At 46.2% G+C, this 26,129-nt stretch overlaps 1 protein-coding gene across 1 annotated transcript in view; it reads right to left on the bottom strand.

The window, feature by feature from the left end:
• Window positions 1-26,129, bottom strand: part of ADAMTS12 (ADAM metallopeptidase with thrombospondin type 1 motif 12) — a 131,171-nt gene that overhangs the window by 20,856 nt on the left and 84,186 nt on the right. The window contains exons 14-17 of the mRNA XM_015422520.1: window positions 15,630-15,874; window positions 13,455-13,596; window positions 9,318-9,444; window positions 1,167-1,377 (exon numbers count right to left, since the gene is read on the bottom strand). Coding sequence (XP_015278006.1) covers window positions 1,167-1,377; window positions 9,318-9,444; window positions 13,455-13,596; window positions 15,630-15,874 — 725 coding nt within the window. The remainder of the gene's footprint in view (window positions 1-1,166; window positions 1,378-9,317; window positions 9,445-13,454; window positions 13,597-15,629; window positions 15,875-26,129) is intronic.

The following is a 26,129-nucleotide window of genomic DNA, read 5'->3' as shown; positions in this document are numbered from 1 at the left end:
GAGTGCAAGGAAGCCCCGCGAAGGCCCTCCCTGGCCCCAGGCAGGCAGGGGTGGGGAGAGGCAGGGAGGAAGCAACTTACCCTCCCTCTTCTCCTGCCTCCTCCTGGCTGAATGAGGGCCGGAAGCAGGGGGCGGGGCTTCGTCATGTGCCCCACCCCCTTACCTCACCCGGGGGAACTGCGATCCCCCTCGATCCCCCCCGAAATGACCTCTGGACTTAACGGTACTTAATATATACACTCTAAGGCAGCGGTGTCAAGCATAAGGCCCGGGGGCCAGAACTGGCCCACCCGGGGCTGTTATGCAGCCTGTGAGCAGCTGATGCAAGGGAGGGAAGAGGAGGCTGCTTGGAGGTGGGTGGGCAGATCCACTCCAACTGTGGCTTCAGCACGGCGGGATACCCTCGTCTGCAGTAGTCAAGCAGAACCCCTTCACTTCAGGGGCTGGTAAGTTGGGAGCAGTGCTCCCTCTAAGCTGTGGAGCCTTTTGAACAAAAATTCTACTTTGTGAGCTGCTGGCATTAAAATTGTGAGCGAGCGATTTGGCTGCTGCATAAATTAGTTTGCTCTGGAGCCATCCTCCCTGAGCTAAGACAAAAATGTGTGAGCTGGTGGCTAAAAAAATGGTGAGCTAGCACAGACTAACTCAGCTTAGAGGGAACACTGTTTGGGAGCCACTGCAGCTGCATTCATACCTCTCCACTCAGCCTGCAGCTCCGGAGGTGCTGTCCTGTATGGCCGCAGGGATCAGCGTTTGCACCTGGGGGAGAGGGGGTATAGAGATTCCTCTTCTGGAGCATGGGAACATATGCCCAGTGTTGCACTGCTGGCTCTCCAATCCACTCATGTGGGTTTTCCTCTGCACCCCCCCTCCCAGCCCAGGGGGCCTTGCAGTGAGGACACACCAACTCAGAGCTTATCAGTGGCTGCCCTTTATAAAGTTTATATCTCTGGTACTCGGCATTACGTTTTATGGCACACATAGTCCGGCCCAACAGTGACATTTATGCCAGAACGCATTAAGAAATGAGTTCAACACCTCTGCTCTCAGGTGCCACTGGACTCGAATCTGCATGTATGAAAGATCACTTGGGATCCACATGTCAACTGCCCTGAGCTCCATGAAAGAGACAAAGGATAAAAAAAGTGACAAGGTGGAGAACCGACCTCAGTCCAGTTGCTTACTGTCCAGTCGGACGGGCACAGGATGTCTCTGTTGCACGAAAGGTGGGTCTTGGGCTTTAGCAGATGATGGCAATCCTCTGCAGGCAACGCCTGCTCATCAAGCCCCATGGTCTGAATGCACAGGACCGTTCGCTTCTTCTCTCCCGTTGGGCCGCAGTCGGTTGAGCACTTCTGCCATTCCCCGGCCCACCACCTATTACGCCAGACAAAGGAATGTCAAAAATGGTGTGTGTGCTTCATCCAAGGCACGGCTGCTGTACCTTTCCCCATCAAACAGTGGGGATGTTGTGTTTTCCCCTGTGTCCGTATGATCCATGGGCACTCCCCATTGGGAACTCAATTCCCAAGCGCATAGGGCTGGACTAGGATCAGAACCATGGCATATGAGTAGAAAGGGGCTTCAGCCTCCCCCCTGCACTGTTTCCCCAAACTGAAATGGCCTGGTATTTCCTCAGTTGGGGGCTCAGGTGTACTGATGGGTATGTGAAGGTTATCCCAGTGGGGAAAGAAGTGGCTACTCTGAAGCCATTACAGGAAGAAAGGCATAGGCAGTCTTTCTGTGTACACCACAATACCCATCCAGATCAGGCTCAGCCAGAACTCCATGCGCATGTGATAGTGCACGAACTCAAGAAGTTCCAGGGAAAATGAAGCACATTGTTAGGCCCTGAACTATGTGAAACTCCATGTAAGTACGCTCATGACAACAGACAGAAACAGAACACCTTGTTACTATCTGTCATTATACAGCACTTTTAGTTTTGCAAACTGCTTCCCATATTTTCTTGTGATAGATGAAGATGGGTAGCTGTGTTTGTGTAGCAGTAGAAAAGAGTAAGATTCCAGTAGCACCTTAAAGACGAACAAAATGTGTGGTAGGGTATGAACCTTCATGAGTCACTGCTCACTTCTTTAGATACATATCTGAAGAAATAAGCAGTGACTCACAAAAGCTCATACCCTACCACAAATGTTGTTAAGTCTTTAAGGTGCTACTGGACTCTTACAGATTTCATTATGTTCACCTGCACAACCAATTGCTGGAGGCACATCAAATTCATTACACAGACAGTGTCAGCTACGCTGCCATGAAGGTTGGGGAGGTTGGTCTGTGTCTGGTTAATTGCTACTGCATTCCTTTCTGTGATTTCTCTGCTGTGCGCTGAAACGCTTATTTATACAGATGTGCAGGAGGGTGTTGTAGTGTCTGGGACTTCCCTAGGTGCTGTGGGAGAGTGTTCGTTCTCAGCTTCAGCTACCTAACGGTCTCTAAGCCTTAGTCCGCGCGCGGGAGGTTGCCTAATTGGCCAGTACTGAAGTGGTACCTATTTAAAGGTTCCCTTGCTTGAAAGCCAGTCGAATCCGACTCTAGGGTCGTGGTGCTCATCTCCGTTTCAAAGCCGAAGAGCCAATGCTGTCCAAAGATGTTTCCGTGGTCATGTGGCCGGCATGACTAAACACCAAGGCGCACGGAACGCTGTTACCTTCCCACGGAAGAGGTACCTATTTATCTACTTGCAATTTCTTGCTTTCGAACTGCTAGGTTGGCAGGAGCTGGAACTAGAGACGGGAGCTCACTCGGTCACGTGGCACACTCAGGTCTTGAACTGCTGAACGACCGACCTTCCACAGCCTGCAGTTCAGCGTCTTAACCACTTGAGCCACCGCAGCTCCTTGTTGCTGTAGGGACTGAACGGCAAAAAAGCTGCAGGCCTCCCTGAGCTTCCGACTTCACACCAGGGATGGAAATAAAGGGCCTATACTCTCAAACACACACACACACACACCTGGCCCTAACTTCTTTGCAGCCTCCGTATTCTCAGCTCAGTACTTGACCCTTTCAGAGACACCCTGACCCTGGGATAGCAGCACACAAGGTTGGCAGGAGCTAGGGTTGCCAAGTCTTCTTGCCTTGGCAGCGGGGGAGCCTTGCCGGGCTCCGGGAGCTTCTCGGTGGTGCGTGCGCACCACCAACACGTCACAAGAAGTGACGTGCTACGCAGCCACGCTGAGCTTTGGGGGGCGGAGTTCCCCCCGGGGCCCGATTCCGCGGTGGCGGAAATCGGGCCCCCAAAGCGGGGGTAGAAGAAGAGGAAGAGGAAGAAGAAGAAGAAGAAGAGGAAGAAGAGGAGGAAGAGGAGGAAGAGGAGGAGGAGGAGGAAGAGGAGGAGGAGGAGGAGGAGATTGGATTTATACCCCGCCCTTCACTTGGAGTCTCAGAGCGGCTTACAAACTCCTTTCCCTTCCCCTCCCCACAACAGACACCCTGTGAGGTGGGTGGGGCTGAGAGAGCTCTGACACAAACTGCTCTTTTTCAAGGACAGCTGTGCCAGAGCTTGTGACTGACCCAAGGTCACATCAGCAGGTGCAAGTGGAGGAGTGGGGAATCAAACCCGGTTCACTCCAGCTGCACAAGGGCTCAGGGTCAGCACAGGGGCTCTGGGTGTCCTAGGCCAGCTGGGCTAGACATCTCCCCTCCGGTGCTGGGGCCAGCGGGTGCCCTGGGGCTCCCCATTTTTGGTGTCTCCTAGACAATTGCCTAGGGCTGCCTAGTGGGGTGGGCCACCCCTGCAAGGGTTGGCTAAGATCCAACAGTAGTGGGGAGAGACAACTTTACGTCTGTGGTAGTATGCTGGTACTTAAAAAGGGCATAGTTTTATATTTAATATCAATATCTTATATGCGTGCATTTGATGCAAGGACACAAAGGATGTATGGTAGTCACGTGGTTCTTTAGGCTGATGGCAACTGTGAATGAAACTTTCTGCAAGCCACAGAGGAAGTACCATATATTTCATATATTGAGACTGATACATTGATTTGAAGGTAATAATAGATTCTAGAGAACTGCTCTAGACCAAGGTTTTTATGAATAGGCGATCCCTCCACACACACCTGGTTCTATGGCAATATAAAAACATACAACTATCATATCTTGAAAGTAAAGGTAAATGTTTCCCTTGCTCGAAAGCTAGTAGAATTCGACTCTAGGGTGCGGTGCTCATCTCCGTTTCAAAGCCGAAGAGCCAGCACTGTCCAAAGACTTCTCCATGGTCATGGCCAGCATGACTAGACACCAAGGCGCACGGAATGCAGTTACCTTCCCACTGAAGTGGTACCTATTTATCTACTTGCAATTTCTTGCTTTCGAACTGCTAGGTTGGCAGGAGCTGGGACCAGAGACGGGAGCTCACTCCGTCATGCGACACTAGAGTCTCGAACTGCTGAACTACCGACCTTCCGGTCTGCAGTTCAGCGTCTTAACCACTGAGCCACCGCAGACCCTTATCATATCTTGTACCTATGCCTAAATAACTGGAAGAAAGTCCCCCAAACTAAAACAACACAATTCAACCTTCCAAAACTTTTATATTAAAGTGGGTTGTTCCTCTGGGGTAATAGATTCAGTTCTGAATGACAGTTTGCAGTGGGAAACGAAATGTGGTCCTTTGCATCCTCGTTTAATTACTGTAGTTTACACCTTTGACATTTTCTACGAAGTCTGCATAATCCTACTCCATATATTAACTCTGAGCCGGTAAGCCCTTTAATCCACAGCGACTGAGCGTCTGCTTTTGGCAATTACCTGCCCAAGGGATATTACTGGATTGCTGGAAAACAGGGACTGTACTGCCTTCAGTCCTGCATCTTAATATTTTGTCTATTAGTCCAACAGCAAATAGACCAACTCGTGGGAAATTATATAATGTATTGATCTCCCTGGTAAAAAACATTGCTAAATATCAGTGCTCCGGCAAGGGGCAGGGGCCCCTTCATAATAAATTGATAAACAGAGAGGATATCATTTTGGATTACATTTTCCACCCAGCAAACTCTCCTCAATTCGTCGTATCTTTTCATGTTTTGTTTGTCACTAGGGCTGCCAGTCTCCAGGTGGGGCCTGCGGATCTCCCACTTTTACAGCTGATCCCCAGCCGACAGAGATCAGCTTCCCTGGAGAAAATGGCAGATTTGAAGGGTGGGCTCTATGGCATTGTGCCGTGCTGAGGCCCCTCCCCTCCCCAAACCCTCCCCTCTCCCGGATCCACCTCCAAAATCTCCAGGTATTTTCCAACCCAGACTTGGCAACCCTATTTGGCACACAGGTAGAGCTTTTAAAATTCTTTGCTACTTGCCAGCATCCTGGGAACAATCCACCCGATGCCACTATACACAAACTCCATTCATTTTAAGGGGTGCCTGTAGAATGTAATCAGAGGTCATTTCGGGGGGATTGCAGTTCCCCCGGGTGAGGTACGGGGGCGGGACACATGACGAAGCCCCGCCCCCTGCTTCCGGCCGCCCCACTTCTGGCCCTCATTCAGCTAGGAGGAGGCAGGAGAAGAGGGAGGGTAAGTTGGGGCTCGGCAGTGGAGCTGCAAGGCTGGCGGCGGCGGCCAGGACCGTTGGGGGTGGGGTGTGTGGCCTTATGACACACTTCCAGTGATGTCAGGGGGTGTGGCCTTATGACACACTTCCGGTGATGTCAGGGGGTGTGGCATATGCTAATGAGTTATGCTAATATGCCCCCCTAGCTCTTTTTCTACGAAACGACCCCTGAATGTAATACAACATAAACTTTCCTAGAATAAATGGAGGATATATGTTTGGGTAGCCTAATGACTATATATATATATTTTTTTTTAAAAAAAGTTGATTGTTTTCTCTTTAAATAATTTTTTTTAAATGCCAGAAGTTACTAGTCTGTGATTTCTTTATTAGCTTGCCCGACCCCAGGCAGTAAAGTTAATAATGAATTTCTTTTAAAATTGTAACAAAAAACTGACTTGCAGCAGGTGACTAGGCTAGTGGCTATTTGATTTCTGATGTTTTTTAAATATGGCTTTATTTGTACATTTGTGCTGGAAAAGCAGTTTTAAAATATGATTTTTTAAAAGTACAATTTTTACCTCCATGGTGATGGTTGTATGGATTTAAAATTGGAACTGGAAAGGGTCTTGGATTTCTTGTGGATTGTATTTCGGTTGCAGAACAATAGAATTACTTAGCAAATTTGGGATTTTGTTTTGAATTCTGAACTCAACAGTGCTATATATTTTCAATTTTAAAAGTATGTGAAGAAAAATTCATCAACATGTTTATGAACATCCTAAATAAACTCTAAAACATTGGCGGGGCTTTCCTTTGTAGAAGCCATGCTGATTCTTCTTCAGCAAGGCTTCTTCTTCTGTACTGGAATATGGGTGGTGCTGGTACAGATAAAGCTGATATAGACATTTAAAAGCAGGCTTGTCAGGTTTCTTTAAAACAAATTAAATCCTCCATCTGCTCTCCTGAACACATGAAGCTGGCTTATACCAAATCAGACCTCTGGTCCATCAAAGTCAATATTGTCTGGCAGTGGCTCTCCAAGGTCTCAGGCAGAGAGCTTTCACATCACCAGGTGCCAGCTGGAGATGCCGGGGATTGAATTTGGGACCTTCCGCATGCAAAGCAAATGCTCTGCCACTGAGCCACCGTATAGAAGAATTGCTTTCTGCTTTCTATATCCACATGCCTTCTCCTGTGATTACATTATGATAACATGCTGTGTCTTATTTCCTGTTGCAAGCCAAATGGTGAGGCCACATGGCCTCAATAGCCATGCCATAAACCCACATTCTTTCACACCTTCATGTCAAAAGCCAGACCTCATGGCTCCACTTCCTGGCCCACATGTGACAAGTCACATACACAATGAAGTAGCTGGAGTTTGGGGTCACATGACTGCAGGCGGGGTCTCCAAACTCCTAGCCAATCTATACACACACCTTATGTGCAGCTATGGCAACCTGAAATTGGCCACACACCCCTGCTGCTCGTGATTGGCCGAATGGCCACGGCTAATCATGATCAGATTGGGGTATAATTGTTTGATCCCTATGGAAGTGAGCTCTTCTTGTTCTCGAGTCTCTTGTTCTCTTAGCTCTGAGGCTCTTGCTGCCTTTTTTATTGCTCCTGAAATGCTGTCTCTTGGATAACAAATGCCTGCTTGGTGACTTGGACTATTCTGGACTGTTGGATGTTCCTGAATTGGTAACTATGGTCCCTGCCACACGGGACGGCTGAAACGCGGCTAATCAGAGCCGCACCAAACTTGAGACGCCGCGGCGGGATCCCACGGATCCCCTCAGCCGCGGCGCATTGCTCCCCGGCACGATCAGATGCCGGGGAGCAAGATTCCGATGGGAGGGGGAGGCTGCCGAACTGCGCATGCTCGAGCATGCGCAGTACAACTGGGGGCCGAGATGCGGTGGCGCAAGGACGCGCCTGCCGATCCCACGGCCTGGCTTGAGGCGCTCCAAGGGATACAACCACCTAGGTAGGTGGTGCTTTTTTGCTGCGCGGTATCGATGTTTGGGACGGAACAGGGACGGGCAGGCAACGATTCCCAGATGTTGCCGTGGGATCGCGCCCGTTTGCTCTGCCCCCGTTCCGTCCCCCTCCCGGCCTAAAACGCCTCGTATGAACAGGGCCTATGTATCTTTAATGTGTAGTTAAGGCAAAGAGCCATAGGTTTTTCTTGTTTTTAGTAATCTCTTATAGTCTGTTGCTATGCTTTGCTCTTATATTAAATAGGCAATTTGTCACTTAATCAGATTATATGGAAATTTGCACTGAGTTACAAACATCTCACTACATATACTTTAAAAAAAAATCATGTACATGAGTTTAATCACATCACCCGATTGAGATGTTGTTTTAAGCAGCAGTTAAAGCAAAGCAAGGAGGGCAATAAAATGGCAGATTCCTTGAACAGATGTTCAATATTTACTCTATAAAATCAACAGCATCATAAAACCCATCACTGAAAAATGTACGTTAAGGCCAGTTAGGGATGAATACTCTCATCCAGAGAAACCAAGTACGGGCTCTAAGACTCCAGCTGCACCATCCCTTAGCACTGTTAAATGTTTACTGCTAGACCCTGGTGACCACCGAGCCTATAATAACACACACACTGTAGAAGAAGAAGAAGAGATTGGAGTTATACCCCACCCTTCACTACCCGAAGGAGTCTCAGAGCGGTTTACAGTCTCCTTTCCCTTCCCCTCCCTACAACGGACACCCTGTGAGGTAGGTGGGGTTGAGAGAGCTCTTTCAAGGACTGCTCTTGAGAGAACAGCTCTGAAAAAACTTGTGAATGACCCAAGGTCACACCAGCAGCTGCATGCGAAGGAGGCGGAATTAAACCCGGTTCTCCCAGATTAGAGTCCGCGCTCCTAACCACTACACCAAACTGGCTATCTTGAAGTATGTTTGAAGTGACAGGGTTTGGCACATGACATTTCCTTCACAAGAACAGCTAGCTAAAAGCAGGGGAGATACTTTCGGCTATGCTCCTGCAGAGTGCAGGGGGTTGGACTAGATGACCTGCAAGGTCCCTTTCAATTCTAACATTCTATGATTCTATACATAAGTACATTTAAAACATCTGTCCTCAGCTCCACAGCTGGCATTTTGTATGGTTGCAAATGATATTTTGAGCCTTTGAGCCAGGTATCTGTTACTAGAAATATATCCATAAAAATGGTAGGAGTTTGCCACAGCAATCAGTTTGGTAGTTTATTTTTGAAACATGCAAATAGGGATGAGAGTAGAAGGAAATAATTGGTTTGGGAGCTGGTGACTTTACAAGTGCCCCTCACTATGCACTGACAGGTCCTTTTGCTTACAGTTGTGGGGGCCTTTCGGCACCTGTCAAATAGATGATCACAGGTTTCTCAAACATAATTGATTGCTTTCCCCTTAGTTTTTGGACTACTGGGGAAGTGGTTCAGGAATATGTTAAACAAACTGACTGACATTCCCTTGTGGGCAGACATCTGGGGCATGAAGACTAAAAATAAGTGTCACTTTGTATTATGGCTTTGCAGACTCTTTAAAATGCTTCATGCTTATTATCTCAGTAACCCTATGACCACTGATGCTAGGCCATATTACAGATGGCGTTTGCCTTCGAGGACTGAATACCTAACGAATCTGTGGCTGAATTAAAATTTGGACGGGGGATGCTGACTGACCAGCCATTCTCTGAACTCTGACTCTTCAACCCCATTTCACATTATTATTAATACAATTAAAAATTATCATCATCCAAGAGTACCTTCCCTTAAATGACATATTTGCTACCTTGGGGGACAGTCCTCTTCAATGCATTTCTTTTGCCTTCCATTGGGTTGAGTGTCTGGATCACAAAATAAGCTTTTCACCACACCTTTCCCCTTTTTCACACAGCGGACAATCTGTCGTTGGAAGCCTGGAAGAGAAGTTATATTTAGTATTCAGAGGCAAGGCAGCAATATGGGCAGAGGAGCAGATGAAGCGTCAGTCCCTCCCTATTCATGGGGTCTTCCCCTTCGTTACTTCTTCAGGACACAGGAGAAGCCGCACCAGGGCTTCATCTTATGAGATGCCTCTTCCTTGCCTGACACCAAAGGCCTAAGATCACATGAGACAGAGGGAAACCAAACCGCTTGTGGATTGCCTGCCCCCACGATACATTATGTCATGGGATGGTTCCACATTGGAGCCATTCTCTGCAATCAAGTCGTTGCTATCCTCACATTAGCTGTATGAGGAATTACAACAAATGATTAAGGTTGCCAGTCGCCAGGTTCCAGCAAAGGGTCCCCCTGGTTCTTCTGCCCGCCGCCAGCCACCTGGCTGATGGGTGAAACCCCACCCCCAAACAGCCACACCTCCAGGTGACATCCCTGATAATGACATCACCCAGAAGTGATGTCATAGTGTCAGTGACATTACGGGGGACGCTCTGGTTCGAGGGCAAAACTCTATGGTTAATTTGCCCTCAAACCACAGAGTTCTACCCTCAAACCAGAGCGTCACCAACACGATGACATCACTTCTGGGTGATGTCATCACATCAGGGTGTCACACGACGTCCCTGCCCCCTCCAGGAATGCTCCCCAAATCCCCCCACCAGTGATTAGGTAGGACCTGGCAGCCCTACAAATGATCCATATGCATCGGTGGGTGTTGCACTTCGACACAATGAACCTCCTGGACATTCCCATCTACACAGGGAGTTCGGCTCTATTGCAAAAATAAATCCACTATTCCCCCTTATTGATGATGGGAGAAGTATATACCATAAGATCATGTTCCTGGTATCATGATGTAATAGCACTAATCAGCACAACCTGGGGGGGGGGAGAGAAGATTTCTGGAGCCTTTTTTTCAGTTTGTGGTGATTAGTGCTATTACATCATGACACCAAGAATATGACCTTATGGTAGAAACAGAAATGGTGCCAAGTCACAATAGTATACATTTGCCAATTTTAGCATTTTTTTTTTTAAAAAATGGCAACCTCAGTATGCAATTTTGGGGGGTTCAGGGCCAGCCCACGGTCTTTTGGTGCTCCAGCAACTGACTGCTTCCCCCAGTGCAGGAAGGCTGCCCCTGGTAGGTGTCCCTCTGCCCCATGGGCAATGGTGACACCCAGGGCTGCTGCACCTGACCGCAGACAGGCCCTGAACAAGAAAGACAGGCTGGATGGATGCATTGGTGGGGTGGCTTCAGGGGTGGACTGGGAGGGGGAAATGTTGGCTTCAGAAGTGGACTGGGAGGGCGGCTTCAGGGGTGGACTGGGAGGGAGAAATGGCGGCTTCAGGGGTGGGAGGGAGAAATGATGGCTTCAGAAGTGGACTGGGAGGGGGAAATGGCGGCTTCAGGGGTGGACTGGGAGGGAGAAATGGCCCTGGAAAGGGCCAAACCTGCCCAGCTTGCCCCTGGACCCACCACACCTGCAGGAGAGATGGAGGGAGCCAGCCTGCCATGCACACCCCCAAGGGTGTGAGCAGGTAAGCCAACCAGCCCACTGAGCCAACCTGCCGTGTGTAGTTTAGCTGGGTGTCGGCCCTGCCTCCCCACAAGCCAGGCCCCCCCCCGGGTGAGTCATGCTGCCATGCAGGGCTTAGCTGTGGGTGGCTGGAAAGAGAGAGGGGCAGAGGGAGGGCAAACCAGCCTTCTGGGGTCATCCCATGGGCCACTGGGTAAAACAGGATGCTGGACTAGATGGATCATTGGTCTGAGCTAGCAGTGCTGTTCTTGTGTTTAGGACCAATCAACCTGGAAGGGGGGGGGGAGGTTTGCCTGCTAATACGCAAAGGTGAATTCTATTGTCATTATGAGGGGGAGGCTAACATTCCCCCCCCCCCGCCCCAACACACCTCAGGGGGCTTTGGAGCGGCACTGAAATTACAAACAATCCCATCAAGGAATTCTCACATCTCTTTTCTAGCTGTGCCTTCAGCTGTACCACAGTCATAAAAAAACCTGAGCCATGCTCAACTTGCTCTGAGGAACCAAGAAAGGAACTAATTGTTTATCCATTAATTTAACCAAAATCACAAGGCAGGATTCTTTTTAATCAGCTGGCCAGCCTAACGTATCATCAAGCAATTTCCTGCAGGGGAGTGAAGTAATTACCCTCATGAAACGATTCTAAATGGAGCAGAAGCGCAGCAGGTCTTTTCACATTATTGACTGAAAAGAAGCTTTGCAAATCTGAATTCAAACGTTCAGTGCGAGAAATACCCATCATCACAGCTAAGGCCCCAAAACTTGCTAGAGCATTTGAAATTTATTTGGGGGGAGTTTGTAACACGATTTGTTTGGAAATGTTATACGCCACCTCTCCAGAGAACCTGAGCAGGCAGAAATTTAACAGGTGCAACCTTCCCTTGACCAAGCCAGGAAGGAGACTGCATTTGTGGAATTCCTGCCACAAGGCTGTGTTCACTTATGACAAATCATTATAATAAACGGACCTTGGGAAATGAGGAATTGTTGTTATAGCTGAAGGTCCTGGCCAGAAAAAGGGGTGAACCAAAAGCAATGCTTACTCCCTTTTAGAGAAGCTCTTCGCCCTGTTTTGTTGTTTTTAAAGTTAATCTGACAAATAGTTCCATATCTTCAAGATGGAATAAGAACATAAGAGAAGCCAGTGTTGGATCAGGCCAATGATCCATCCAGTCCAACACTCTGTCCCACAGTGGCCAAAAATACCAGGGGCCATCAGGAGGTCCAGCAGTGGGGCCAGGACACCAGAAGCCCTCCCACTGGGATCCTGGGCTGTATTCTACCACTCCACTCATGTGCACATGGGCTCATCCTCTACCTAAACTCCATGCTTAGTTGAGTGGAGTGCAAGGGTGCCAGGTATCTGGTAATGACCCAGACAGTCTGGTATTTGACCTGGACAGTATCTGATACTGACACGGGCAGTCCGGTACTGATTGTCTGGAGGAAAAATCTGGAACAAATACCAGACATTTAAGTATCCAGTATTTTTCCAGTTTCCCCCCAAATAGTCAGTGAAAATTCTGGACTGTCCAAGTCAACTGGCAACCTTACTGACCCCCAAGAGTGCAAGACATGGTATTCGGCCTTGGAGAAGTTGGCACTGAGTTCAAGAATGAAGTAGCAGCTGCCGGAGAGCCAGCATGGTTAAGAGCGGCAGATTCTAATCTGGAGAATTGGGCTTGATTCCCCACTTCTCCACAGGAAGCCAGCTGGATGATCATGGGCCAGACACAGTTCCCTCAGAACTCTCTCAGCCCCACCTACCTCACAAGGTGCCTCTTGTGGGGGGAGGAAGGGAAGGCGATTGTAAGACTCCTTATGACAGAGAAATGTGGGGTATAAAACCCAGCTCTTCTTCGTCTACTGCTGCTTCTTTTGCGCTTGGGCTGGGTGCTCCTCCCGGTGCAAACAGAATGTTTCATGCTGTTTGCACTGGGAGGAGCCAGGACTGAGTGTTGGTGTGACTGGTATTAAAAAAACACCAATCTGGCAACCCTAGTGGAGTGGTAGGATACAGCACAATAATACCAAGAGAAGGTTTTCTACAATGATTTTTTAAAGTACAGCCTTTTTATCTTTTAAAAGCATGGGAAAACATTGTTGATAACTACTACATAGCATGAGCTGATGCAAAATGTTCACTTCTTTAAATCAAGGTGGGGGAACCCCACCACACAATTTTGTGGTAGGAACCCCCCCCCCATTGTTTTATATTAGGTTTAACTGACTGATGATTAGTAGTTTTTCAAGGCCATTCTCAACACGCTGTTTAACAGGGTGTTTTATCCAAGGGCCTGGGGATTAAGCCAGGTGATAATAAGAGCCATTTTTCTACACTTGAATCCATTTGTTCCTCAGTTCGCAGGCTGTTAGGATAATGACTGGTGAGGCCAAAGCAGCTGGGAGTGAGAGATCCACGGCCCGGGCACCACCTCTTACCCTTCCCACACGTAACACTGCAACCTGTCCAGCTGCTGTATTGCCAAAAATATTCTGGCTCCTCCACTTCATTCTCAGAGTTCCAGTCTTTACCGACAGTGTATTCGTATTTTATTCCAGGGTTATTCTCCTGAAAAAGGAGCTGCAAAAACAAGAAACGTGATTTGTTTCGATCTTGTGAACTCATGACAGAGAGCTGGCACCAAACAGACATATAAACAAGAAAGCTTGATTTTGGTACATTCAAAAGAAGCCAGGGTAAATTTGGCTTTTGTTGAAATCCATCACAATTGATAATACAAAGCTGTGGAGATTTGATTGGGCCTGTACTGGAAGGCATTGTTCCTGTCATTGACAGTGTCCTCTATACCTCATTCATGTCCATTTGCATTACAAGACTTGTTCTTACAGAGGGTCAACCCAGACACCAAACCAGATGCTGACAGCTTAATGAATGGAGCTCCCATTCAATTATCAGAAACGTGGTCTCCACTGAGAGCAGGCAGAAAGAGAGGTTCAAGGTCCCACCATGCCATTTTCCTAACTAAAACCGTCCCAGGGGGCAGCTCCGTGTTCTGTTCAGATGTTAACAAGCAGGGGTCATTTGGGGGGGGGACGCGGGGGGACGCCATCCCCCCGGGTGAGGTGCGGGAGGACGGGGCCTGGAGCTCCCTGCTGGTGCCCGCTGGAGGTCGCCGCCGGCTGTGGGGAGGACACACTTCCGGTGATGTCAGGGGGTGTGGCATATGCTAATGAGTTATGCTAATGAGTCCCCCTAGCTCTTTTTCTACGAAATGACCCCTGTTAACAAGAGATCATATGACTGAATCCCTTCCCCACTGAAAAACCAATTAAGAAGAAGGGCCCCAGCCTAGCCATCTTCCTGGTTCCGGTTTCCTATTGGGAGGGGGATTTTCTTGTAGACAGAGAAGCAATCAATTGCACACGCTCCCACCTGATGTAGTACAGTATGGACACATCAGTATGGCCATATCTACCGCCTCAGTGAGAACTAAAGGCTAGCAGTGGCCATGACTGCAGAGAGAACCGCAAGTGTGAAGATGTTGCAAGGTTAAGGTCGCCAGTTCTGAAGGATAAGCTGTCGGGGGACTTACTGGGATACTCTGGGAGAGGGCAGGGAAGAAGCACTCCGTGCCTACGTCACCTCCAGGTGTAGGGTTGCCAGCCTCCAGGTGGGGCCTGGGGATCTCCAGTTTTTACAACTGATCTCCAGCTGACTGGGATCAGTTTCCATGGAGAAAAATGGCTGCTTTGAAGGGTGGACTCTATGGCATTGTACTATGCTGAGGCCCCTCCCTTCCCCAAGCCCCGCCTTCTCCTGGCTCCACCCCCAAAGTCACCAGGTATTTCCAACCCAGACTTGGCAACCCTATCCAGGTGATATAGGCATGTTGGGGATGTCGGGGGGCAACACTCTGGTTTTGGGGCAAAGCTCTACCGTTTGAAGCTAATTCTAACAGAGTTTTCCCCAAAACCCAGAGTGTCATCCCCTGAAGTCGCCAATGTGCCTATGTAACTTCTGGGTGATGTAGGCACGCCGTGTTATTTCCGGCTTTCCAGAGCACCTGGGGTAGGTGACATTCTCCCTCCCTGCTAAATGACTCCCAATCAAGCCAGTGTTAAAAGTACAGCTATAGAGGCTAGTGTTAGGGTTGCCCAGTTACATATCTATAGTAGGGACTGCCATCTCTGGAATGGGAAATACCTGGAGATTGGGAGTGGGAGTGGAGACTGAGGAAGGTGGAGTTTGGGGAGGAGAGGGACTTCAGTGGGGTCCAGCATCATAAAGTCCACCTTCCGAAGCAGCCATTTTCTCCAGGTGAACGGCTCTCTGTCACTGGAGATCAATTGTAATACCAGATTACGGGATTCCAATTCTATGAGGTCTCGAACCACGACTTGGAGGTTGGCAACCCTAGTAATACATATTCCTGTTGGCTGCCACCTAGTGGCAGAGTAGCAGATAGACTAAGGCCTACTTCCGAGGAAGGTGGGGGGGGGGGGTTAGTTGAGGCCTGATTCCAAGATGGATGCCTGCCTGAGGCCTTTTGTGTTGCAGTTCAAATAAAGCAGATTTATACCGTTGGCCTGCTAGTGTGGACTCCCAACAACCACTAGTGCCAGGTTCTCACACAACCCCTTGCCTTACGCTACCTGCAGCCACAACGATTCATTCGTGGGTCCAGTTGCGGTGAGGTTTTCCAGGTCTCCTTTCCGGTCATACTGAAATGTTGTTCCTGCCACTTTGTAGTCTCCGTTCCACTGGATAATGAACCCTCCATTCAGATAATACTTTTCTGGGTCCTTGCTTCTCAACGCAAGGAAATTTCCTGCCTCTTCCACTTCTACCACTCTGATGTTTCTTGCGCCTTTTGGGATTAGGCCGATATCGACATATCCTATGGAGGTCAGAAAAGCATTTATCAGCTTTAAGGCTAATGTACCTTTTTGTTGTCAAGTCACAGCCGATTTATGGCGACCCGATAGAGTTTTCAAGGCAAGAGATGTTCAGAGGTTGTTTGCCATCGCCTGCTTCTGCGTAGCAACCCTGGTATTCTTTGGTGGTGTCCCATCCAAATACTGACCAGGGCAAACCCTGCTTAGCTTCCAGAATCTAACAAGTTTGGGCTAGCCTTGGCTATCCAGGTCAGGGCAATAACGCACTATGCACAATTGTAAAAGCAGTAAGCGTTAGCCCTGTTCAAGAGGATATGAAGCTGAGAAAGCAAAAGCACTCAATTCATTTGAAGTGTTTATCTGGCAACATCTGCAAATTACTTGAGAGAAAATGCCAGTTTGAAAAGTAGTTTAGTTCCTTTGATTTCAGTGGAGCTCAGGCTAAGAACCAATGATAGTGCTGAGTCGAACCAGCTGGGCGAAGTTTTGCAAACACTTTGCATCCCTTAGAAAGCACTCTCCAGTTATAACGGGGGGGTGCTGCCACACACGCTAAGTAATCCACTTTCAATCCACTTTCAGTGCACTTTCAAAGTGGAGTTTTACTGTGTGAACTGGCAAAATCCACTTTGAAAGTGCACTGAAAGTGGATTGAAAGTGGATTACTTAGCGTGTGTGGCAGCAGCCTAAGAACACCAGAGTACAACTTTAAACATCTTTGTGTATTAGCATTCAGCAATGGACTTTTAAAGTATTTTAAAGCTGCCATTGTTTTTAGGGTCAATTGTTTCACTGCACATCACAGTATGCTTTTAAAAATCATCTTTTACTAAATTATCACATATACTGATTTCAGTAATGGGACTAGGGCTGCCAAGTCCCCCTGGGGGGCAGAAAACCCCCCACCCCAGAAGCCCGTTCCCCGACGCCGGGGAATCGGGCCCCGGGGGGAACCCCGCCCCAGCGTGCACGTCACAGGGAAGTGACGTTATGACGCTGGGCACACTGGGGGTGGGGCCACGGCCATACTAGCCGGCAAGGTAAGTGCCACTTGGCAACCCTAAATGGGACTAAAACAGGATATAACTTCAGGCACACAGAATATTTGAGAGCTAGTCAGAGAAGTAGCTTTTATGGACTAACAGGCAGGGCACAGAAGACAAGGGCTGCCTCAGTGTTGCCTCCTAGCACTGGTATTCAGAGAGTTGGTTACTGTTTCTGAATGTGGAGCTTCCCTTTGGTCACCATAGCTTTTAGCCATTGATGGACATTTCCTCCATTAGCTCTTTAAACTGTAGATACCAGGGACTGGGCTTCTCAGTCCTTCTGCAGACATAGCATGCGTCCTACCATGCGGCCCCATCCTGTCCTTTTGTATCTATTCCAGGAAAAGCTTTCTTTGCTTAATTTCTTGGCATAGATTATTAATGGCATATTATTATTATTATTATTATTATAGACCATTAAAGACATAGATTATTAAAAGAACACAGTTTGAGTCTGGTGCCACCTTTAAGACCAACAGAGTTTTATTCACGGTATAAGCTTCCGTGTGCCTGCACACTTAGTCAGATACAGTGGAACAGAACCCCCTCAACCATTACTTATAGGGGTGGGGGTTGTTATCAGGACAGACCATTTAGAGCAGGGGTGTCGAATTCATTTGTTATGAGGGCCGGATCTGACATAAACGAGACCTTGTTGGGCCGGGCCATGTGTGTCATAAAATGTAATGCCAGGTAGTGAAATATAAACTTTATAAAGGACACAAACACAAGGATTTTTTTAAACTTAAAATAAAAACATGCTTAAAACATTAGCTCTGTAAACTGCAAACCTACTTTTGATTTATTGACATTCACCACAGAAATCTCATGCTCAGAGTTCTGAGTCTAGGACCCAGGTTAAAACATGAAATGGCCGAGTGATTAAGAGAGTCTAGCGAAGCAAGCTATGATGCAGCAGCAGCAGCAGAACTGGAAGCAGAAGATGGTCAGTTCCACTGCGGGCCTGATGGAAGCCCTCCGGGGGCCTGATCCAGCCCCCAGGCTGCATGTTTGATGCCCCTGATTTAGAGTCAAGATGCATAAGTACTGGGTGATTATAGCTGAGACTGGATGTAATAAAGATCTGTGAATGGGACTAAATTAGCATTAACATGTGCCTGTACAGAAGACACAAAGATGAACTAATTTTTTGAAGGGTAATCTTGTATCAGAATAACTATTATCCTTTGTATAATTTAAATATTGAGTATATTGTACTTGTTTTCTCAAAGTATTTTCATACCAAGGATTTTCCTGTACTGGGCACTTTTTTATTCTAGACACATTTCCCTGAATACAGACACATTTCCCCAGAGCAGAGAAGACCAATGGAAGCTGCTTTGGATCCCCATTGGGAAGAAACTGCAGTCTGTATTTTCTGTTCTGCAGTCTGTAAATTCTGTATTTTCAGTTTTGATATTCCACAGTGTGTTACTTGTTTGGGCTCAAACTACATTAATGCAGAAGGCAGATAGGGAAAGGCAAAACATTTGTTTCAATTAAAATTCACAGCACAACACAAACAGATCCTAAATTGGTCTCCTTGAAAATGTAAAATGTCTTTTTACACAACAGTGGTTTTACAAACACACTTACTACTGCACAAGTCAACTTTTAAGGTTTTGTTTGACTTCGCCTTGACAGCTTCATAATAGACTTCTCACTCTCTGGTCTTTGTTCACGTATCTATTTAATATTGGCTAGCGGAAAACAGCTTTTAATTTCCTAAAACATGGCGCTGTTTCCCAGGGCTTATCGTATAGCTTTTGAATAAAAATTTCCAAAGCTAATTAGCTGTAGGGCTTTTACTTCTTCATTCTGTAATAACCTTCAGTTCGAGAGCACTATAGCTGCTTCCAAAGCACCTCCACAAGTGACAAGGTAAATCCCCCAAAGAACCCACACTAGTTTCAAATATTTGTAGCCAAAACAACTGGAACGTTGGCTTTGTTTCACTGTGAATCCATTGCTGATAAATTTAAATACCAAAATAACAAAGCAGAAAGCTGTAAAGAAGCGCTACACACTCCAAGTGAAACAATGTAATTTTAACAACAGTTATAGCATTCATATAATTACAAATAAAGTGCAAAAGAGGTCCATAGTATAATCGTGATGGTTAAGAACATAAGAGATGCCAATGTTGGATCAGGCCAAAGACCAGTCCAACACTCTGTGTCACACAGTGGCCAGAAATACCAGTGCCATCAGGAGGTCCACCAGTGGGGCCAGGACATTAGAAGCCCTCCCACTGTTGACCCCCCCTAGCACCAAGAATACAGTGCATCACTTGCTATACCTTGTGGCTAATAGTCACTGATGGACCTCTGCTCCATATGCTTATCTAATTCCCTTTTGAAGCCGTCCATGCTTGTAGCCGCCACCACTTCCTGTGGCAGTGAATTCCATGTGTGAATCACTCTTTGGGTGAAGAAGTACTTCCTTTTATCCATTCTAACCCGACCGCTCAGCAATTTCATTGAGTGCCCATGAGTTCTTGTATTGTGAGAAAGGGAGAAAACATGCATTTCTTCACACAGGTGAGGAATGCAGGAAATTAACATCTGTAATGAGGTGAGAAACCTATGTCCCTATTCAGCTCTCCCCCACCTGAGGGGTTCATTGTCCAAAACTTGTTAATGAATTTTAGTTCTGCAATATCATATTGTAATCTCCCTTTGAGGCTTCTCTGTAGGGGGCTCGTGCCTCTAGCAAGGTGCTTTCTTAAATACTGGGGAAAAACACTCACCCCTCTAGCAGCTCTGTCTCCCACTCAGAGCTCAGCTGGGTCTGAAATATTTCTTTACTTCCAGGTGAGAAAAGTACCTCTTTCTCTACCTTGTCTATCCCATGCATAATCTTATAAACCTCAATCATGTCACCCCTCAGTCGTCGTTTCTCCAAGCTAAAGAGCCCTAAGCGCCTTAACCTTTCCTCATAGGGAAAGTGTTCCAACCCTTTTATCATTCGAGTTGCCCTTTTCTGCACTTTTTCCAAAGCTATAATATCCTTTTTAAGGTGTGGTGACCAGAATTGCACACGGTATTCCAAATGAGGTCGCACCATTGATTTATATAGGGGCATTATGATATTGGCTGATCTGTTTTCAATACCCTTCCTAATAATCCCCAGCATAGCATAGCATAGTTGTTGACGAAGTTCCCCAGAATTCGTTTTGTGAACATCCAAACGAGGACCATAAATTACAAAAGTTTATCTTTTATCTTTTATCCATCATTGAATGCAAGTATAAGAAAGCATTAGCTCATCCATTGCTTCCCTTTCAATCTGATAGCAGTACAGGAGACAACGGGTGAGATGGCTTTGCACTCCCCACTTGAAGGTAAACAAACTTGTTGTCCAGGATACAAAACAGATCAAAACAGATCAGCCAATATCATAATGCCCCTATATAAATCAATGGTGCGACCTCATTTGGAATACTGTGTGCAGTTCTGGTCACCACACCTTAAAAAGGATATTATAGCTTTGGAAAAAGTGCAGAAAAGGGCAACTCGAATGATAAAAGGGTTGGAACACTTTCCCTATGAGGAAAGGTTAAAGCGCTTAGGGCTCTTTAGCTTGGAGAAACGACGACTGAGGGGTGACATGATTGAGGTTTATAAGATTATGCATAGGATAGAGCAGGTAGAGAAAGAGATACTTTTCTCCCTTTCTCACAATACAAGAACGCGTGGGCACTCCATGAAATTGCTGAGCGGTCGGGTTAGAACGGATAAAAGGAAGTACTTCTTCACCCAACGAGTGATTAACACTTGGAATTCACTGCCACAGGAAGTGGTCTTCGGCCTGATCCAACATTGGCATCTCTTATGTTCTTATGTTCTTAACCTGACAAATGTACTTATTGTCCTGTGACTCAAAGGAAATCGAATGTAAATTGCATGTCTCTTTAACAAAGTGGTGCAACTGATATTGCATTCTGCATTGTTCCATGTTCCCATTTCCACAACCAATAGGAGGTTTCATGGTAGCCTTATGTTTTGCTGGTCAATTTACTTCTTCTTTTTTTAAGACAGATGGCCTAAAACACAGGCTGTGGTTTATAATAAATTGGTAATTATTCAAATATACAGGTCGAGTAGGTAGCAAGCCAGCAAGCAGACTAATACACAGTGTTCCTCCTGAAGTAGAATCAAAACGAGAGCAATGCTGTCTCCAGCCTTACTTACCAGTTTACCAGTTTTGTTCTGCCTTTGCAGTGTAAAATGACAGACAGGCAGAGCTCATTAAACATCGGTTCAGTCATCTATTTTATTCCTCATCCCATCTGACTGTCTTTTTAAAATTACTGCACGTATATAATGAATATTCATTTAAATGTTTGTTCATCATTTTTTAAAAAAATCACATTTAAAAGCATCAAATTGGGTTCATAACGGTACAGGCACCAAACAATCAGTACAGTGCACAGCCACCTTCTTGCACAAAACCCTCAGTCGGTTTTGACCAAGACTGACCCTTGAGAGAAAATTATTTGTTGGAATGGAACAAGATGAGCCTGCAATCAGAACGGCCCCACTGCTCAAATAATTCTGCGTTTGACTCACTTCTGGAATACTAATCTCATTCTTATATTGCACTAAACCATCTGAACAGCTTTCTGCGGTCTTGATCAAAATCTAAAACCCTGTCCTCCATAAAGTATAACTTTGTGCTCAGGCTGTTAAATGAAGCCATATAGGCATAATAATAATTGTAAAAAATCTTCTGCTGCCTACCAGGAATATTGCTGATCACGCATTAAAAAGTTCCATCTTTGGAATTTAGAATGCTCCACAGCTCAGTTTTTATTGCAGTTTCCCAAATGGTGGCAGTAAAACACATACAAGTACGTTGACATCCACAGGACTAATGGGCCAACCAATGCATTTAGGACGGCAGAGACGGACACTTACAGCCGGTGTCTGCACCGAGTGCCAAAGGTAGCAAAAGCTGAAGGATGTAAAATGGAAGAGAGGTTTGCTTTCCTCAGAAGCATACACAGAGTTACGATGGCAGATCAACACTCTTGGTATTCAACAAGGAAGTAAAGTTAGACAGGTTCAACAAGAGGCAAATGACCTGAAGAAAAGTGATCATATTATTGGTGCTAGAAAAGTGACATCAAGTCACAGCTGATTGGTGGGGACCCCAGAGGGTTTTCAAGGCAAGAGAGGTTTCAGAGGCGGTTTGCCATTGCCTGCCTCTGCATCACAACCCTGGACTTCCTTGGTGGTCTCCCATCCAGTACTAACCAGGACCTATCCTGCTTTGCTTCTGAGGTCAGATGAGATTTGGCTTGCCTGGACCACCCAGGTCAAGCCCTTGGTTCATTCTGTTTTTAAAAGGTAAAGGTTCCCTTGCTCGAAAGCTAGTCGAGTCTGATTCTAGGGTTGTGGTGCTCATCTCCGTTTCAAAGCCGAACAGCCAGCACTGTCCGAAGACGTTTCCATGGTCATGTGGCCGGCATGACTAAACACCAAGGCGCACGGAACGCTGTTACCTTCCCACTGAAGTGGTACCTATTTATCTACTTGCAGTTTCTTGCTTTCGAACTGCTAGGTTGGCAGGAGCTGGAACTAGAGACGGGAGCTCACTCCGTCATGCGGCACACTCAGGTCTCGAACTGCTGAACTACCGACCTTTCATAGCCAGCAGTTCAGCATCTTAACCACTGGAGCCACCGCAGCTCCTCATTGTGTTTTAGACAACACTAAATACCCTTATGCTTTATAATGGCTCATGCTGTAGTTTCCCCCCACCCTTTGTGACTATTGATGTAAAATATTTTCTATATGGTTTCTGATTGATCACCAAATATTTTGTATTTGTTTGTCACTCAATTAGATTTCAATAGCTGATACCTCATAGCAGTAGAAAGGAGTAAGAGTCCAGTAGCACCTTTTTTGTTGTTCAGTCGCACAGTCGAGTCCGACTCTTTGCAACCCCATGGACCAGATCCCGCCAGGCCCTCCTGTCTTCCGCCGTCCTCTGAAGTTTGCTCAATTTCATGTTCGTTGCATCTATGACACTGTCTCACCATCTCATCCTTTGCCGTCCCCGTCTTCTTTGACCTTCAGTCTTTCCCAGCATCAGGGTCTTCTCCAGTGAGTGCTCCCTTCTCATTTGGTGGCCAAAGTATTTGAGCTTCAGTTTCATTATCTGGCCTTCCAGGGAACAGTCAGGGTTGATTTCTTTTAGGATTGACTGATTTGACCTTCTTTCAGTCCAATGGACTCTCAAGAGTCTTCTCCAGCACCAAAGACTAGCAAAATTTGTGGTAAGGTATGAGCTTTCGTGAGCCAAAAATTTTGTTAGTCTTTGGGGTGCTACTGGACTCTTGCTCTTTTCTAGTGCTACAGACAGAGTAACACCATTGTGTTAAAGTAGGAATCAATGGACAGTTCTCAGTGAGGGTCCCCAGAAGAATCAGTATTGGGGCCGGTACTATGTAATTTATTCATCAGTGATCTGGAACTAGGGGTGAGTAGTGCAGTAGCCAAGTTTGCAGAGGACACCAAATGATTCAGGATGGTGAAAACCACGGCTGACTGTGAAGAGCTCCAAGAGGACCTCCACAAACTGGGGGAGTGGGCAACAACGTGAAAAATGAACTTCACAGAATCACAGAGTTGGAAGGGGCCATACAGGCCACCTAGTCCAACCCCCTGCTCAGTGCAGGATCAGCCCAGAGCATCCCTGACAAGTGTTTGTCCAGCCGCTGCTTAAAGACTGCCAGTGAAGTTCAATGTTGGTAAGTATAAAGTGATGCACATTGGGACAAAAAAAATCCCAGCTTCAAGTATAGGCTAATGGGGTTGGAGCTTGCTGTAAGGGAAGACTATCTTGGGGTCATTGCGGATAACTCAATGAAAGTGTCAACCCAGTGTGCTGCAGCAGTAAAAAAAATGAAAAAGCTGTAAACATGCAATAGAGACCATCAATGCTCCCTCTAAGCTGTGGAGTCTTGTGAGCAAAAATTCTACTTTGTGAGCTACTGGCATTAAAGTTGTGAGCGAGCAATTTGGCTACTCCATAAATTAGTTTGTTCCAGAGCCACTCTTCCTGAGCTAAGACAAAAATGTGTGAGCCAGAGGCTAAAAACCTGTGAGCTAGCTCACACTAACTCAGCTTAGAGGGAACACTGGAGACCATCTATTGGATTCTGTAATACAATTATAAAGACAAAAACATGTACAAAATGCAGAAAGAGGTCCAAAACACATATGTTGATGAAGTTCAGGCTGTTAAGGCTAATACGTTTCTCTATCCAGATGGCCCACTTGTAAATGCAACATGTGTCTATATGACTGGTGAGGGTGAGTGTTCCTAAGTTTTTTAGCATATTTAGTTTGTCGTACAATTTACTCTTGTAAGATGTAATATTTTTTCCTGTTATTATTTTTTCCTGTTGTAATTGTGTAATTGTGTACTTTTATAGATAGTCTTCCATGTATTAAAATTATTGACACTTCATTCAATGTTCTACAAAAAAATAGAAGACACGCAATATTATGTATAATCATATTTATTAGAATTAATTAGAATTTTATTATATCATAGGTATACTGCCCTTGTCCAACAATATATATATTATTTTTATTTATTTATTTTTGTAATCATAAGGTTATAGATGGCCCTGTTTGGATGAAGCTTTTTCGAAATGATTCGACAATCCGGAGAACTTTGTCAACATATGTGTTTTGGACCTCTTTCTGCACTGGAATGGAAACAATCGGGTGAGCAGCGAATTCCCACCCAGTCCAGACATTTTGCAGCTTCACCTCCACATTCCCTTCCTGGCAATATGAACACAGTGCTCCACAATGAAAAAGGACTGGAGACATTTTAAAAAATGAAAACTGATTATTCAGGGGAACTAGAATTTGAAGTGGGCAAAGATAAGTGGCAGGCTCGAATCTGTAGGGATGGTGTCAGAAAGGCTAAAGCGCAGATGGAGCTGAGGCTTGCGAGGGATGCTAAAAACAACAAGAAAAAATTCTATGCCTATGTTCGGAGGAAAAAGAAGAACAGGGATGGAGTAAGCTCATTGCTAGGGGAAGACAGTCAAGCCTTAACAAGGAATGAAGACAAAGCGGAATTACTCAACTCTCACTTTGCGTCTTTAACCATAAGGCGAGCTGTATGCAAACTGAAGAATGCAGGGCATATGAAGGAAGGAGAAACTGCCAGTCCAGAGTAAGTAAGGAAATGGTTAGAGAGCATCTAGCTGCCTTAAATACTTTCAAATCTCCAGGGCTGGATGGCTTGCATCCCAGGGTGCTAAAAGAAATTGCAGATGTTATTTCAGAGACTCTGGCTCTAATCTCTGAGATGTCCTGGAGTACCGGTGTTGTGCCGGAAGACTGGAAAAGCGCAAATGTTGTCCCGATCTTCAAAAAGGGAAAAAAGACAGACCCGGGAAATTACAGGCCTGTCAGCTTGGCATCAATACCTGGGAAAATTCTAGAGCAGATTATTAAACACTCTGTCTGTGAGCCCCTTGAACGGAATGAGTTAATTGGTAGTAGCCAGCATGGGTTTATCAAGACTAAGTCATGCCAGACCAACCTTATCTCCTTTTTTGACAGAGTTACCAAAATGGTTGACTCTGGCAATGCTGTGGATATAATGTATCTAGATTTGAGTAAAGCATCTGACAAAGTTTCTCATTATATCCTTGAGGATAAACTGGTTAAGTGTGGGCTGGATGGTGCCACCGTTGGGTGGATTCATGGTTGGTTGAAAAATCGTACCCAATGAGTGCTCGTAAATGGCTCTGTGTCTACGTGGAGGGAAGTCTTGAGTGGAGTGCCACGGGCTCGGTCCAGGCCCAGTGTTGTTCAATGTTTTTATAAATGACCTGGAGGAAGACATAGAGGGGATGCTTATCAAATTGCAGATGACACGAAGCTGGGTGGTTTTTTTTTGATGACACGAAGCTGGGTGGGATTGCTAATTCTGAAGAAGACAGAGTCAGGATTCAAAATTATCTAGATAGGCTGGAACAGTGGGCTGAGACGAATAAAATGAATTTCAATAGGGATAAGTGCAAAGTCCTACACTTAGGTACAAAAAACCCCAAAGGCACAGATATAGAATGGGAGGGACTTGACTTGACAGCAGCACATGTGAAAGGGATCTAGGTGTTCTGGTTGATCACAAGCTAGAAGTGTCCAAGGTAAAAACAGGGAGTTGGAGTGCTTGT

This window comes from Gekko japonicus, unplaced genomic scaffold (assembly GCF_001447785.1).
Source record: "Gekko japonicus isolate JY-2015 unplaced genomic scaffold, Gekko_japonicus_V1.1 scaffold1302, whole genome shotgun sequence".
NCBI classification, from domain to species: domain Eukaryota; kingdom Metazoa; phylum Chordata; class Lepidosauria; order Squamata; family Gekkonidae; genus Gekko; species Gekko japonicus.
Note: the sequence above shows the minus strand (reverse complement) of the source record. Positions and strands in the feature narration are given on the sequence as shown.